The following is a 17,290-nucleotide window of genomic DNA, read 5'->3' on the forward strand; positions in this document are numbered from 1 at the left end:
ACAGAATACTCATTTTACTAAGGTTTGTAGCTCCTCTTTTCGTTCTTCCGTGTTTGCGATTTAAGAACTACGTTGTTTTGGAAATCAGCCCTATTCAAACACAATTAGTTTATTTTTATATTTCCCCAGACATGCATCGACACCAAATTTTTATTTCTGTAAAGTACAATATCACATTTGTAATAATTTAAATGCTGTAGGCCTAAGAAATACAATATTTGCAATTTGCTACTGAATAATCCCATGGATGTACCTACAAGTAAGGTGGTGATTGTATTCTTTATCATCTTTTTCCTCTCTTATGAGAAGGCTAAGTGACTGTCTTCTGTTAGTCTAAATGGTATAAGACACATTTTTATCGAACCAAACCTCATTTTGTGAGTAAAATCAGCCAACTATGGGCGTATTATGCATGATGAGTCGTTGCAGTATTATTTGACCTCATTTCCACATTATTCAAAATTCATAATCGTTGAAGTACGTTGTGTAAACAGAAGTGCAATCAACCGCTTGTAGTTTTTACCCACACCGAAAGCCATACAATCAAGTGCTTACTAAAGATACATATGCTGAGTTTTTACACATCACCGGATCTGCCTTCTGTACGGTAACACAGAGTTCACTGACGCAACACCAAACTTATTGTGAGACGTAAAGCGTTACAAATATCAGTAAATTGTGCTTTTCCTAAAACGTATTAAGCGCCCAGAAACTGAGAGGGTGAAATACACAAAAAACTGCACCCTACTATTACGGATTTACTAATAGTATGTTTCTAAACAAAGAACTTTAAATATGTTTTCGTGCAATTAGTTTAGAGCGCAAGGGAAGCGGGAGGCTGGGTAATGTACAATGTAGCTTCGAATCTAAGAAATACTGCTTCGTATCACCACTAACTTGTATCGCAGCGTACTTACTGGTATACACTAGTTCAATGTTACTGTTCACAGAGTATTTCTTAGCGTATTTTGCACTTCGTACCTTGTACTAGATGCGGGAGTATCCCCGTTTGTTGTACAAGATCATAATCACCTCACAAAGTCGGCAGTAGAGTTTACTTGGAAAAATCATTTCCAGTTACGAATTGCTTCAAAAGGTTGATAGGTCACAATCCCTTGCCAAAAGGGGAAAAAAGGAAGAAATTAATATTATGTACAGCAGCTAAATCGCCTGGTGGTACACATATATAAACTGAAAACTAGTCGTTTTTATGTAAAGTGGATACCGCGCCTCGTCAAACAGGACTGTAAACTTAGTCTCCAAGTGCCAAATTAAAGGCAGTTGCTGTAGCCCGTATTATACTCCGGCGGGAGTACCGTGCACGTACGAATTATCAGCTTGTTCTGCTAATAACACGCTCCCGAATAGATTGTTGTTATTATATGTATAATCTTCGCTAAGCTGTTGCAAAGGCGAAGAAACTGGATACGTAACGAGCTGTCAGAGCTGATTGATGGCGGCGTAATAACACGGCGGGGCCCGCAGAGGCAATTACAGGCGTCGTGGGCCGTTCGCGGGTTTTCAGCGGCCGCCGTGAGAACGGACCGCTTTCCGGAGACTCGCATGCGGGCCACATCACGTGCACAGTACGTGTGTCCGGCCAGTCCTATCTTCTGAGAGCTGGGTGCCTAACGCTACTGCCACCGTCTATGAAGAAGTTTTACGCGTGCCCGTGTTCCAGGAGTAGTAGAAAAGGTGGAGCAACACAGAAAGAAAGGGCATGACTATCTACTACGTATGCATCAAAGTTGGATACTAACAAAAACCTATGACTACAGACCCAAAGGTAGCAGAAGTGTAGGAAGACCACGAAGAAGATGGCGCCACCCTCAGTAAATTGCTTGGTTTCGGAACAGCAATACGTATCTAACCCGAAACCGTAGTGATGATGACTTACTTGGAAACTGTTAGAACAACGACGGTGTTCTTTATCCTAAAAGTTTCATTTCTCTTATGTTAGAAAACGACAGTTCTTGAGAGTTCTTCAAACTATAAAGGGTTTCACTAACTAGGGAAATGCTCTCCGCACAATATTAATTTTTAATGCGAAGTAAACTCGTTTTTAAAACTTCACTTTCTGCAAAAGAGTATTTCTTTTTTCTGTACATTATATTTTGCAGAGCGCGGTGTTTTAAAAGCCTAAAGTTAATTCGGAAACATGGAGAAAGCGTCATCAGGGAGTTCCAACGGCCGCACGAGGATTAAAACTTATTTCTGGGCGTTTCGACAATTGGTATTATCCCGAAAAATGTTTTACATTTTACTCAGTGTAGTCAGTACATTGTGTAAGACACAGAGTAAGGTTAAAGAAAGTTATCTCCTTTATAGCATACCTCTTTACGAAATAGAATACATCAAAGCTGCACCACCCTCCCGTCGACATGGCGGTCATTGCATACTCGTATAACCTACGCCAACACCGCGGGTTTGATACCATTGATCAAAAGGACAATGTATGTATGCTTTGTGCTGAACGTAGCCAGGGCATGCATTTGGACCAAACACCGATAGCGCAACATTCTATGAAATGCATGAGACGCAGTTGTGTCTTTGTCCTTTATCATCCCTATCAGTTTCAGTTAAAAACCACCACACACACTATATACAGCAGAAAAATATTGAATATCAGTAATGCTTAGAGTACAATCAATTACAAATGAGGTATCATGCATTTTATGAAATATACCACGCTGCTGTTGTCAATCGCCTTCAAAACATATTGAGCAATAGCAAATGTTCAGGTGAACTCTTGAAAGCGATATAGTGCTTCTGAGAACTACCACGTCATTTTAGTTTAAACTAAAAATTTGGTGAATGGTGAAGCTGTGACTCTGTTTGTTACGAACATTTATGGAACCAATATTAGTTGGCCGCAACTCGTAGTCAGGTGGTAGCGTTCTCGCTTCCCGCGCCCTGGTTCCCGGGTTCGATTCCCGGCGGGGTCAGGGATTTTCTCTGCCTCGTGATGCCTGGGTGTTGTGTGATGTCCTTAGGTTAGTTAGGTTTAAGTAGTTCTAAGGGACTGATGACCATAGCTGTTAAGTCCCATAGTGCTCAGAGCCATTTGAACCAATATTTGTTACAGACGGTAAAATAACCTCATGTTTAATCTGCACAAGACAACAAGGAGAGAATAGGGCACATACTGAGGCGTACTAAAAGTCGTTTTCCCTTGCTCCACTATAATCATTTGCATAGTAATGGTAATGATGGTAGTAGTAGTGGTAGTGGTACTTGGGCTACAAAACAAGTGACGATGACCTAAGAAGGCAAGATATAAAAAATGCAGGCGGGCAACAGCAGGAAAAACATTTCTGAAAAAGAAAATTCGTTAACATCAAATATAAATTTAAATAATGTTTTATCGATGCTGGCTGTAGCTGAATTCTGTAGCTGTTGTTCAATGAACAATTTCCATAGCGGTACGTAACCAGCCACAAATGGTGTTAAAAGGGTTTATTTTTCTGCAGTGTCTCTTAATGGCACAGAATTAAAGCTTTTGTAAGATTTTTAAAATCTACATCAACAATTCTTAAAATACTGGATATTGGAATGTTAAGAACTCTTTTTCCGAAGCGATCTGTGAAGAGAGCAGCCCTCTAAGCAAAGGAAATGTGGATGATAAACAGTTCACACCAGAAAGAAACAGAAGCTTTTGAGATCTGGTGCTAAAGATTAGACAGGTAGATCAAGTAACTAATGAAATGAGGAGATACAGAAGACAACTGAGGAGAAAAATTTCTGCTATAACTTGATAAAAAACGGAGACTGGTTCCATGGCACATACTGAGTGAATAAAGAACTGTATACCAGCTAATGGAATATGAGCGTTGAATAAAACCGTGGAGGGAGACCAAGAGATGGAAACGCCACTCAGATTGAAATCTGATGTAGCTTCCTATAGTTGGGGTGGAGGGCTCTGCTGCTCCTACTGCTGGGTACGGGTTCAAGGAGCTTCAACATCTAAGGTTATCAGACTTCTGTTCACCCCCCAGGACGGAACCAGTGTATCCCATATGTCTACTTCTAGAGTAAATTCGTTGCACAAATGTGAAAACGTTTTCTAAATACTCGCGTAGCGTGTTTCTTGAGTGGGATGGGTACCAGCCCAGCATTCACTTAGTGGGATACCTTCTAAAAACCACATCCGGCACACCGGCCCTCGTCGTTAATCGGCCAGGCAGAAAGAAACTTGTACTGGATACGTTAGGGTGTAGGCATCACTTTGGTAACGGAGGGGAGACAGAGAGGAGTGATAAAAACTGTAGTGGAAGAACAATGTTGGAACACAGAAAACAAGTTCAGAAGGATATATGGGACATTAGGTACACAGATGTGAACAAACTTGCACTGGATACACTAGGGTGGCCAACTGATTCAGACCAATCTTCGAAATGAAGACGATAACCTCAAAGAGTTATCTGTTCAATTTGAGGATCAATCAGTAGCAGGCCTATCCAGTAATAACAAGAGAAAATTTAAGTAGTTACCTGTACACTGTCTTGTTTATCATTACTGCTTCTAACGTGCTTGCACTGTTTTTCTAAGAAGCAAAACGAACCAAATCTCTAGGCGTATGAGAGAAATTTTCGGAGCTTTGAAAAGATTCTTTGAAATTGTTATTAAGTTTTAATAAAATTTTCCTAGTATAGCCGTATTGAGGGACAAATAGCAACCGAGAGCCATTCGGTCGCTGTCCCGAGAACTCAGCCGAAGCCCCTTACAATAATTCTGCCGTAAAGAATGAGCAAACGAGGAGGGTGGAGCGAAATAATATTCCGGAAGAGCGGGGCTATAAGACGCGGGGGCGGCTACCCGACCACTTAGGGCTGCGCCGGGGGCGTTTGTCATAGCGGCCGCTTCCGGCGCTGCGCGGCTGAATTATGTGCGGGGGTGGTCGCCGGGGGCATAACTCAGCGCGCGGCCCGGCCGTCTCAATTAACGACAATTAACTCCGCGCCGGCACGCACGGACCTTGCCGGCAGGAGCCCCCAATTACCAAGTACTGTACCCGCAATGACGGCCGCACCGCTCTGTAAGCGCTGCCAAGCACAGTTTCATCACAAGCTACCGCGGCCTCGAACACACGTCATCTTGAAAATCACTTCTGCTGTAGCTAGCTGTATTAGCAACGCGTTAGTACGAAAGTACAGGCACGCAGCATCGATGCCGCATACGTGCGTTGCACTTTTGACGATGTGTAAGAACGACACATCGTAACTGTGGAATAAATACGGGTGCGTGTTAATCCATTCTGCGTCATCTTTATGGTGGTGAAACTAATGTTATGACGTGTTGTAACAGTGACCAAATTCGTATAACTGCATTGTACCAACGAAAATTCGTGGTTGATAGCCAGGTACTTTCTAAAACTAGAATCGTTACAAAAGCGGTTTGTGACAATTATTTGTGCGTGTTTATGCGGTTACGGGAGGATCTAAGAAAAATGGTTCAAATGGCTCTGAGCACTATGGGACTCAACTGCTGTGGTCATAAGTCCCCTAGAACTTAGAACTACTTAAACCTAACTAACCTAAGGACATCACACACATCCATGCCCGAGGCAGGATTCGAACCTGCGACCGTAGCGGTCGTGCGGTTCCAGACTGTAGCGCCTTTAACCGCTCGGCCACTCTGGCCGGCGATCTAAGAAAGTAAACATTTGAAAGTATACACGAAACACACAAAATTATGGAAGATGATCACGCATTCACTGCCTAGGAGTAGCTACAGAAAAATATTAATTTCCCGTGGAACCTCCAAAATTTCCTGATTACTACTGTCCTTTTTCGCCAGTACAAAACAACTTCCTGTAAAATACATTTGAAAGCAATTCTTTCTAACAAAAATAAAGGAAAGAAAAGACAATATCAATAAACTGTAGGAATACAGGTCCGTCTGTTATCCAAACAACTATTATTTTTAATGCTCAGACATGTTTCAGCACGTTCGTTCCATCATCATCGGTGGCTATTTTTATTCGAGACTTGTTCTGTATAATCTTAGGTCGTGTAAGACAATTCTTAATTATTCTATGGCTTCCTGTACACGTCTTCGTGATGCCTTTCCTTATACAGGCCTAGACAGGAACAGAACAGGCTTCATAGTGAACCACATTCACTGACTACTTCAATCTTCGATGCTTCAAAACATCGGAAATGAAAAAACGGAAGCAGTGTATGTTTACAAAACATTTAATAAAAGACGATTTCTGAGATGGGAATTATTGTCCACCAAAGCTGGAGCAAAAACATTAAAAACTGTCACATGTCCTTAGCAAGCGCTCCAGCACCGCAGTGATTCATGGTCCACTCAATCTACATTCCAGGCACTGACGAACGTGAGTAGTGACAAGTACTCACACCACGATGCTACTCACTCGGAACATGTTTACAAACTAACAGTGTAGCAAGCATAAACAGAAATATCTTGTTATTATATATAGACAGCCACAAAAATCTACGGGAAAACACGAATTTACGCAATGACTAGTTCACCTAGTAAAATTCGTCTATCATTTCTCGTTACTAGTCACCTAAAAGACAACATTATCAGTACCTGTTACAACAAAATTGGCCAATAGTTTTAGTTGCCAGTACACAAAATACGGTCGCAGGAAGTAGCTCACAACCTTTTAATACCGAATGGAAGTTGAGTTTGATTTTTTGGGCATCTACTAACAACTGATACCTGATTACGCGAACGTTATTTGGTATACAGCAGAATCCCAACAGCTACCTCGCGCCTCCCTCGTCGGCAGCAAAAATACTGCGTCCAGAACGGAAGGACCCACTATCAGACATGCACTCTATTCACCACCCCCTGTGTTCATAGATTTACATTCGAGCCCGGAACCCCCAAAAAAGAGAAAGAAGCAGAATATAAAGGAAGCGAGCTCACCCTTATGAAAAAGGAATAAACAATGGATTTCATATTTCCAAAAACGTGAGTTCGCAGCTAGGTGGGGAGCGAGAGACCGCGTATGGAAAATTTATTCGCCGCGTGGGGGGAGAAGTGGCCCTGGGCTGGAATATCATTCTTCCTGCGGGCGAGAAGGCGGCGCAGGGGTGGACGCCGTGATGCAGGGCCTTCGGACGGAGCGCTGACTGCTCCACACCTCTCTCCCAATTCACTTACCGAGTTCCCTTATCCGCGTCTAAGGGGCGAACGCTACTTCACAGAATTTATTTCAGCAAATCAGAATATTAGACAAATCGAACGTAACTGGCGCACATATCATCAATTGCTGTGTACGCGCGTAACTTCGAAAAAATGCGTTCCATTTAAAATTCTTAAATGCTCTGGGCAACATGCAGCGTATGGTTTTCGTCTCTGTAAGAGGCTGAAATTATGTTGCTTCCACACCGCTGGAAATTGCGGACGTCAGCTTTGAAATACGTTGTTATGCAAACTGATTTTCTTTCATTTACGTGTTTATTGTTTTGATGTATTTGCTATCGATTTCAAAGCAACTACCCCTGCACTATCAGGTACATTAGCACCGTCAATGATATGATATACCAGAGAAAGTATCAGCACTGTCATTGATGTGATATACCACAGAAAGTATGTGCTGTTAATGTGGCTCAGCATCCTGCAGTGTTGCAACAAGGCTCTTTCTCAAACCTGGGCGGCTGCCGGTTCGACAGAATTACTGAACATGGCTTTACCTCAGGAAGAACACCCACCAACCAGTTCAAAACAGCAGCGCCTTAACAATATATGTTACATTATCCGCTTTTAGCTATTTAACATCCGCAAGAACACCGATAGTCTTACTTCTATCCAGTAACACCTCCGGAACGTATGGCCTAGACACCCAGAACAGTCAGGTGACAGCAGAACCAAAGTTACTGCACGAAGATTATAGGCACTTCAGGACATCATCAGTGCCAATGACTTTATATATCCATGCTGTTCATAATACCTAAACATTGGCAAACCATCTTTCAGTGGATATAAATTGGGCTTACTGCGTCAGAAGCTGCTTTTCTAAGGTAATGGCAATGCTGAATCCTAGCAATAGAATCTTTTAAATGCCTTATCCACCGTTGACAGGAGGACAAAGAACGGGACATGAGGCGCACACAACACATGTCATGGCGAACGCTGATAAACTAACGACCGCCTTATCTCCTTGAAGCAGCGAAATTTAGCACGTTTAACAAAGCGGACAGCGACAGGGGGCCCAAGTATCAGACCCGCAGCTAAGGTAAAGGTTCTCAGTTTGCCCGACACTGGATTCAATTATTATAACTAAGCGGAGAGGAACACCCTCTAATGGACGCAACGTTCTAACAGTTGCATGGGTCTTTATGAAAAACGAGTGCCTTCTGTCTAAGTGTTTCTACGTCTTCTTGGAACCATATAAAATGGACTGGCTCGTTATCAACCGAGACATTTCGTCTTTGGTGTCTGTGAGATTTTTGTGATGCACGATTCAGACGGTGCGGCAAATAACGCGGATGACGACCGCGTTCAGAGCAGGCTATATCGAGGCATTACGGAATGCGCAAAACTCATTTAATGGATGCACTAACTATACGCATAATGTTCTTGTTCTACCGACGCCTTTGACAACTCAATAGTCATTCCCTTGCGTCGCATAGCCTAATAAATAACCTACGATCTGTTTCGATCTTGTGTGTTCAATTTATCCTTTTATCGACACTAAAAATCTGTCTCACTCAACCTTTCTCTCTCCGGCGAGAAACAACTAGTCGTAGTTATGGAGGTAACGAAGGATTCACAAAGCAAGTACTTAAAAATAATAAGAAAGGCGGATGAAGGGCAAGCAAAAAAGCAACGGTAGCTGAATACCAAACTAAAATAAGCAGCAATTTATTGGAGAGTAGCAGTGTGCCTAGAATACAGCGCCGTTAACAGGTATGTTGCCGCCACTAAAAGATATTTATTGACGTATTATCACAGCAGATGAAATAAAAGATAGGGACTCCAATCAAATGTCACAAACGGTCGCCAAATAGATAGTGAGCAGAGGATATATTGTTAGGACAACATTAAACATCTCAAAGTATCGGTATTGCTACGAAACACTGAAATGCCACAATCGCGCCTCTCTGCAGGTATCAACAATGGACCTTTCCAAAACGCAACGAAGAAATCGTGGACGCAATGCTCCGACTAACATATACGCAACCCGGCAACGATTCTCTATCTCTGCTGCAAGCAGATTCAGCGCCCTTATACGGAGAAAAATTACAGTCCTGGCATACACACTGGAACACCGTCCTAACTATCAATACAGGCAGAAAGAGGGGTTTCCGGTGTGACAAAATCGCACACTCAGAAATATAAATCTGTCGTATTACTTCCACAAAGACATCGCTTTGCGACCATAGTGATGTTTGCACAATACTTTTGTGATTTCGACGGTATGCTGTAGCTTAGCTAAGTTCTAGGAGTACAGAATAGGCAACAGTTTATGGGAGAAAAATCTCTTACAATGGGAAGCTACTGCACAGAAAAAGTTTCAGTAGCACAAACAGTTTCTACTGTCAGTGTTCGCAAATTATCATTGAAAACCTTGCAACGTTTTAGTTCCATGGACGAACTGAACTTTGGTCCTGTTTTGCTGTCTCAGACCATCCATTACTCATCGAGTGAACATACGCTATTCTATCAGTCTCCTTTGGCTTTTAACAGAGGACAGGGGAAAAATTGGACAATTACCAGAAGAAAGACAAGAAGCCGATAATGCTCGCATCCAGAAAAGATATCTCAGTTTTATTTCGTAAATCATATATACAGAATGCTAACGTATATTGAAAGCCAATATAGATGTGCCAACAGTTTCCTTGCCTACGCTCTACGCTTGTGTAACAATACACGAGGTTAATAAGCTGCATATGATGCAGATATAGAAGTAGAACGTAGTTCACTCCAAATATGGAAATTAAGGACAGCAACATAGCAACGTGTATGTACTGTAGACGTGAGTAATTCAGTTTCTTTGGACTACAGTAAACACTGACTGAGAAGCGTATATTAAATTACAAGAGAGCAATATAATAAACTTGCTGATTGGGAACGCGGCACATCCTATGCGCACTTTTATATCAGGCTGCCCATTCTAAGGCACAATAATGACGTTGCAGAATCCAGGCAGAGAGAGACAGGTCATATTTACAAATTAAAAACTGGAAAAAATCATCAAGTGCAACCAGCGTACAGTAATATTTTTCGACGCTACATGCGAGTACACATCCGGATACGAGGAGTGGAGAAACGGACGCAGTGAACGGCCGACGCGAAGCCCACCAGCCACGGCTGGTCCGGCGGAGCGGTCGACAAGCATGCGGGCAGAGAGCCGCCACTTGCCGGCAACGGCAGAGCGCGCGGCCGGGCTCTGCCGTGCCTCTATACGCACAGGCAACAGTACGATACACGCTGCCCACTGGGCAATGCTGAATCCGCGTTGAGCAGCGCAGGCAATACTCCTCTTATACCAGAATTGTACAACGCGAAACACCGGGCTTTCACACTTTCGACACCTTTCCCCCCGAAGTGGTTAGAAGCAGCATACTGCCAACCGTCTGGCCACTACACAAGAAACGCAGCTTACTACAGCATCAGGAAGGGAAAAAAAAAACTGAATCAATTATTGTCTGGAAACATCTGTTTGGTATGGCCAACGTGTTTGTAAATTATCCCGAGCACTACCTCAGCCTCCCAACTGTACTTCGAGAAACTTAACCAGCTCCTTTACCTTAACTGTTACTCGGACGTTACAGGCACCCAACCACTGGTCACAAAACCATCTTTTCTCCCGAACAAAGAATGCCATAGCAACAAATGCACAAATGGTACGTGACTTCCGCATACAGTCACACACGCAGGCTAAGCTACTGAGCACCAAAGAATAAAAACAACAGAAAGATGCGGCTACTTACAGCTGGATGGCAGTAGGCCGGTCCTACCTGCGACGCCGCAGGGTACGAGTAGCCGAACTGCGTGTACGCCGACATGGGTCCGCACAGCACGGGAGCAGCAGTGTCCGCCATGGGTCACAAGCAGAAGCGGCTCGCCACACCTCTTCACATAGCAACCGCTCGAAACGCACTCGGAAAATCACTCCCCTACGGCGGCCAGAACGAACAGTTGCACCCCCTAAACACGCCGCCGTACAACAATGGAAGCGGCACAGTCTTGACAATTTCGGCAACAATGAGTCCGCCAGGAAGGCGCCGCACCTGACCCAGGCGATGCGTACCCCGTGACTCGCGCGATGCGACTGGCTCTCCTCTGCCGGCCGACAACCGAACGACGCAGTCGTGCCTTCCCCCTCCACCGCCTGGGCGGGGCGTCTAGCGTTCCGGCCAACGGCCACCCTCGCTCCGCCCGTCACAATGTGTGCTTCGGCCAATGAGCGCAAGGGGGCACGCCCCTGTTGCCCCTCGGCCCGCTGCGGTTGCCACGCCTACTGTACCTAATCCCCTCCACGCCGCCACGCGGCCGGTTGCCGCCGCCGCTCCACAACAGGGCAGTCAATATGCTAATGCTGCCCTTTAACCATTATAAATAAAGCAACTGATTTCGATTTGTCGTACTGAATAAACTGAGAGCCGCTGTTAGTATCAAATATCCGGACACGGAACAAGTGTTCTATTTAGTGAGTTTGGTCTCGAGAACGCAGCAGGCACAGTGTTGGAAAACCTGGGCTATGAAGTTCGTAAGGGAATGCACTTAGAAATCCAAACGCACAGGTAAAATTGACACTTCGCCTTAATCGTCGATAATCAAACGCATTCTTTTCAAAAAATACTTTGAGGCAGTGTTTCATAGCCAAACACACAATGCTTTCTGGAAGCAGGTTGGAAAACGAAGATGTTACTGAAACTAATATGTCTTATTTTGAACGATTTCTGGTGTTTCGTACGTGGCTATTGTTATGTCCGCGACTGTGTAGACCGAAGATAACCATTTCAGGAAGAAAGCTGTAATAATAGGCCCTACAGTTGGTGATAAATTTACTCTTTATGAAATTCAGACTTCAGAGAAAACAAAAAAATAATTTTACTGTTGGCAGAGCTTCTTTCCCGTTTTATGTGTATGAGGTAATAAAGTGTGTGGATGGTGTGTTTACTGATGGTATGTGAAGGCATTAATTTAGCAAACGCGCTCAACTCATTTATGTGCTACAGAAAGCACATTCAGCACTGTATTCTAACACATATCAATGAAACAGAAATATGGCAATAACTATTCTTTACAGTCTAGGCTGTGCCTTGAAACGAGAGCACAAACCTCGGAAAATTCGTGGCAAACATATTTCAGTCCTTGACAGCATGAGTATGAATACATTTAACTGAATTTTCCTAGCGTTTATCGGGTATCACCGAATGATCTTTTCATCTGCTGTGTACTCCATATCAGGCTACGAAGCTAAAAAAAATGGCGTTTCAATAGTGTTGTGCAATCTCGGATAAGTCCGAACTAATTTGGTAATTGATAGTAATATTTCATACAGGAATCACAAAAATTCTAAACCTAGCAGTTTGCTGCAATTCAAACATTTTTGTGAATTTGCTTAAAAACGAAAGGGGACTTGCTGAGCTGTGCATCAATTAACACTTATTGTAACTCACAAATGTCATAAGTAATTTTCGAACTTCAATTAAAAAGAACGGTTTTAAACGTCTGTGAATGGATTTTTCACACGGAACAGCTGCGTTAAAGACTGCACAATTTTGGGAAAAAATAGGTGTTTATTAAACACTTTAATAAATTAGTCTCAATTTGCAACTGAGAAGTAGTTAATGATGGTGGACTGTCCTATGACTAGTAATGTACCATTTAAGTAGTATGTCACTGACATTTGATTGGTGATTCGTTACTAATCATCACAGTATCCTTTTGCATATGGGTAGTGGCGCATTTGTGGCGTCTGTGGTTGATACACTCACTCTTCTTACGGGACTTCCACAAAGCTATTTGGGACACGCCACAGTGGAACATTTGTGTTTATTATGGAAATGGATTCATGCCCATAAATACGAGATGTGATCAAAAAATAACGGGAATTTTTGCTTTTCTAAAGTATATGTATTTACTTATCTACCTCAACTTTGTCCCCTTCAAAGCAATCCCTCTCAGATATAACACACTTGGCCACCACTTTTTCCAATCTTGGAAGCACTTCTGGAATTCACTTTTCGTTACGGTGCTCAGCTCCTTCAGCGCTTCTGCTTTTATCTCCTCAATGGTGGCAAAACGATGTCCATTCATGGTTTCCTTCAATCTTGAGAATAGAAAGAAGGCGCAGGGGGCCATGACTGAGACAAAATAACGGTTTCGTTTTTTGTCAGAGAATCACGAATGAACACTGAGATGTGAGCGAGAGCATTACCGCAATTTCCACGAGCTGTTTTGCCACAATTCTGGTCGCTTTCTTCGGACTGCTTCACGCAAACGGCGCGTAACTTCCAGGTAGTATTTCTTATTGACTGTCAATCAGGACTCATTCTGAACCATCCCTACGTAGGCTAAGAAAAGAGTGAGAAGAACATTCCTATGCTGCGCGACCCCTCCCGCCGGAGGTTCGAGTCCCTTCCTCGGGCATGTGTGTGTGTGTTGTTCATAGCATAAATTAGTTTAAGCTACTTTAAGTAGTGTGTAAGTCTAGGGACCGATGACCTAAGCTGTTTGGTCCCTTAGGTATTCACACACATTTGAACCTTCCCATGTAACCGAACTTTTCGAACTTTCTCGACAGTGGGTCGATTGGGCCTTGGTTTGGACGTCGTACCAATATACAGTGTTTCGTCACCGGTTACAACCTTCTTTAGAAATTCTGGATCGTTGTCTACTTCACTGAACAATTTCTGAGGGATGTCTACGCGACGTCGTTGCTGGTCGAAATTCAACTCTTTCGGAACAAATTCTGCTGCTACACGTTTCATGTCCAAGACATACGAAAAAAATTGCTTGGCGTGCGCCAAAGAATATGTCGCCATCATCAGCAACGTCTCTGATGGTGATTCGGCGAATTTCCAGAGCAGTTTTCTTTACTTCTGCCACACTGTCGCGTGTGTTAGGGAGTCCAGGGCGATCGTCGTTTTCAACGTCCTCTGGACCCTCTTTGAAAGGTTTGTAAAACCCGTAAACGCTTGTCTTGCTCATAGCTGATTCGTCAAAAGCTACAGTCAACATTTAGAATGCGGTCCTGCACTTTATTTCGTTTTCAAGCAAAATTTACTGTAAATTCTTTGATCCATCTTTTTAGTAAGTAAAAGTTCGCCGAGCACTCGAAATCAGATAAAACCTTCTCGATTGTCAATGATTAACTAAATATTGAAAACAGCTAGAAATGCAAACATACATCAGGAACATGTGTACCAAGAAGTTAAAAAGAGCTTTGAAAATTGGATGTATATCAAAGAATTCCCGTTACGTTTCGATCACATCTCGTATGGTTTGTAACCAGCAACTAAGAAATGTGAATACTCTTACGCTGAAGTGGTTATTGTAAAGGGACCGGAAGATTACAGCATTTTGCTGAAAAGCGTCGAGCAGGTCTAGTTAAAAACAGCGGACGGCCGGAGTTCGTTTATCGCAAAACAAACGAACAAGTTTGCTGCATTTCCATCCATTAGCATAATAGCTGCGAGTTAAAACTCGAGTGGTACTGTCACAGCGAACTGCTGCGAGAAATGTAAAACAAGAAAGATAAGCCTGTGACGGCGAACACGTGCAATATTTTGTCGAAATGTCCATCAAAGATTCCCGATAAGGCCGTTGAAGTATTAATGTGGAGATGCGGCCTAAAAATGGAACGAACGCAGTTAAGCGGATCGATGTGGAACTTCAGAGGGCGAACAGCGGAAGGGAGTCGGTGGGACACAGCGCGCTTGCATTACAGTAATTGCTGCCGTGGCGTGTATCGGCCTCTCCCCGCCTGTCGTGCCCGCTTCCCACTGCGGACGCTTAGCAGTATCTCACAGCTGTGTTCAGTTCACATGCTCTGTCACAGATAAAAAAAATTCAGATAAAGCATTCCCATAGCCTGTTCTAACCGTGATCTGAGGGAACTATAGCGTTCGACGTAACGCTCTGCTTACTACAGATTTTCGTTAATGTCTTTGCTCTGTACTGTGGTACAGAGTGTAAGTGTAATGAAACACTTCGTAGCACATGATATTTCACAAAAACAGTACACTGCAATGAATGATGTTATCTTTATTTTCTTAGCTGTTTCAAACTGCCTCTCTGTGGGGAAAATATCTCGCGGTAATAATGACAAAAAACTTCTCTCTCTCTCTCTCTCTCTCTCTCTCTCTCTCTCTCTCCTTTAGGTATTCATCTTCTGTCAAGGGACTTTTAAGCAAAACTTTCAAACCTTTTCATACTTCAAAAAGATGGCATGCTGCCCATGTAGATTACGTGGTCATGACCATTTACTTTTTGTACAATTACATGAGCACATCACAAAGCCAAATGGGTTCAGACAGGCCAACGGTGATCTTCAGACCGTCAGTAGATGTAGAAATAGATAAAAAGAGGAGAGTGAAAGTCACTATAGAATTTTCCAAATTTGCGAAATAGGGCCTAACTATCTGCGTAACGATAAAAGCAAATACAAATGTTCCTAAATTCATTAGCATCACGTGAGTAGTTTAGTTTCTTAGCATATTTTATAGATTCTTTGTCTCCTCTTTATATCTAGTGGGCCTGAAAATTACCACTGGGCGGTCAGAACTGCGTATGGCATCGTGAAATGCTCGTATGACAGTATCAAACAAAACATAAAAAAATAACCTTTTAAACTTGCCTTTGTTTCCGTCATTTGTTGTCAAAATACTCTCACTGTCGTTATCCACGTACTTACGTATAAGTGGTAGCTTTATGCAAGGAAACGGAAACACAGTGAAAAATCAAATTTTTAGGTAAAAAAGAAAGAAAAGGATGAGTGGTAGAATACGAAGCACGGAGAACGAATACTACATCAATTAGAAATGACCTATTGTGAGGATTTAACTTAAACTCAACAGACACCTCGACAACAACAGATTCATAAGATTTAGACTGAACCATTAACTTAACAGCACTGCCTATCAATGACTCCTTGAAAGTCAGTCATGCCAAGGTCAGCGGTGTTGGCTTCGCTATCACAACAGTATTTACATTTAACGTCTGCCTTGCTACGAGCGGATTCCTGACACAGGAAAAAGACAACCAAGACAAAGAAGGAAGGAAAGAAGATTAGCGTTTAACGTCTCATCGACGTCGAGGTTATTCGAGACGCATTGTGTCAAGGATGGAGAATGAAATCGATCGTGCCGTTTCAAAAGAACCATCCCGGCCTCTGCCTGGAGCGATTGAGGGAAGTAACAGAAAACCTAAATCAGAACGGTCGGACGCTGATTTGAACCATCTTCCTCCCGAATGTCTGAGGCCAGCGTGTGTCACTGCGCTCGGTTAAATAAGAAGAGAAGTTGCGTTTATGGTCTTTACGCCAAAATAAGAGGAAAGCTGGAGAAAATTTTGACCCGTGTTGAAAAGAGGATTGTATCTACAAAAATAAATGAATGCAACATATAATTTAAATTTGGAGTCTAAGCCTCAACAACTTCTAAGCGGGACTCAGAACGAGGGAACGAGCCTGCAAGTACAGCGTGTGTCACAATCTCTGTTTTATAGTCTCACAATTTTACGGTCAACAGCAGCATTCTAGACGCATCCCCACGTCAATTACATCTCGGAATATAAAATGAGACGAGATATTCTACTTCGGTTGTTGAAACATTGTAGGACTCTCTTAGTGGATAAGTGATTATAACGGATGAAAACAAAAGTAAACCTCCACATGTTTCCTCGATAGCAGCTAAGGAGTATCTTGTTTCGAATCCGAGTAGCAGATTGAGGCTATGGCAGATGACATCTTACTAAAGTGTTTTTTTTTTTCATGTTTCATTGGGCGTCACAATAACAGCGCCCAGTGTGTGACGTAATTGATGGCAGTTGTAAATAAATCAAACGAGAATGCACGCCGATGAGAAAATAAACTTCACAATGTTTTAAACGCGTAGCACATTGGATAAAATTTAATACAGTCCCTTTCGCCGCACTGAGATAAAACAAAGAGAAGAAGCAGTTTTATATAAGGACAGAGCAGTTTCTCGTTCCCTCGAATTTGTTTAACTAGTAAGAAAAAACACAAACCTCACAGCTCTGACCCGCCACTGCGCTGGAAATAGCACCATATAAATCATTGCATCTGTTATTGTTACTTGTCAGTATTTATTTCAATATTCTTCACTAGAAATATTTC

At 42.7% G+C, this 17,290-nt stretch overlaps 1 protein-coding gene across 1 annotated transcript in view; it reads right to left on the minus strand.

Annotated features, from left to right (window-relative positions):
* The window catches only part of LOC124611678 (homeobox protein araucan), a 319,751-nt gene extending 308,506 nt beyond the window's left edge, over window positions 1–11,245 (minus strand). The window contains exon 1 of the mRNA XM_047140265.1: window positions 10,914–11,245. Coding sequence (XP_046996221.1) covers window positions 10,914–11,024 — 111 coding nt within the window. The 5' untranslated portion in view covers window positions 11,025–11,245. The remainder of the gene's footprint in view (window positions 1–10,913) is intronic.
* Window positions 11,246–17,290: the final 6,045 nt, after the last annotated feature.

This window comes from Schistocerca americana, chromosome 1 (assembly GCF_021461395.2).
Source record: "Schistocerca americana isolate TAMUIC-IGC-003095 chromosome 1, iqSchAmer2.1, whole genome shotgun sequence".
Lineage (NCBI taxonomy): Eukaryota > Metazoa > Arthropoda > Insecta > Orthoptera > Acrididae > Schistocerca > Schistocerca americana.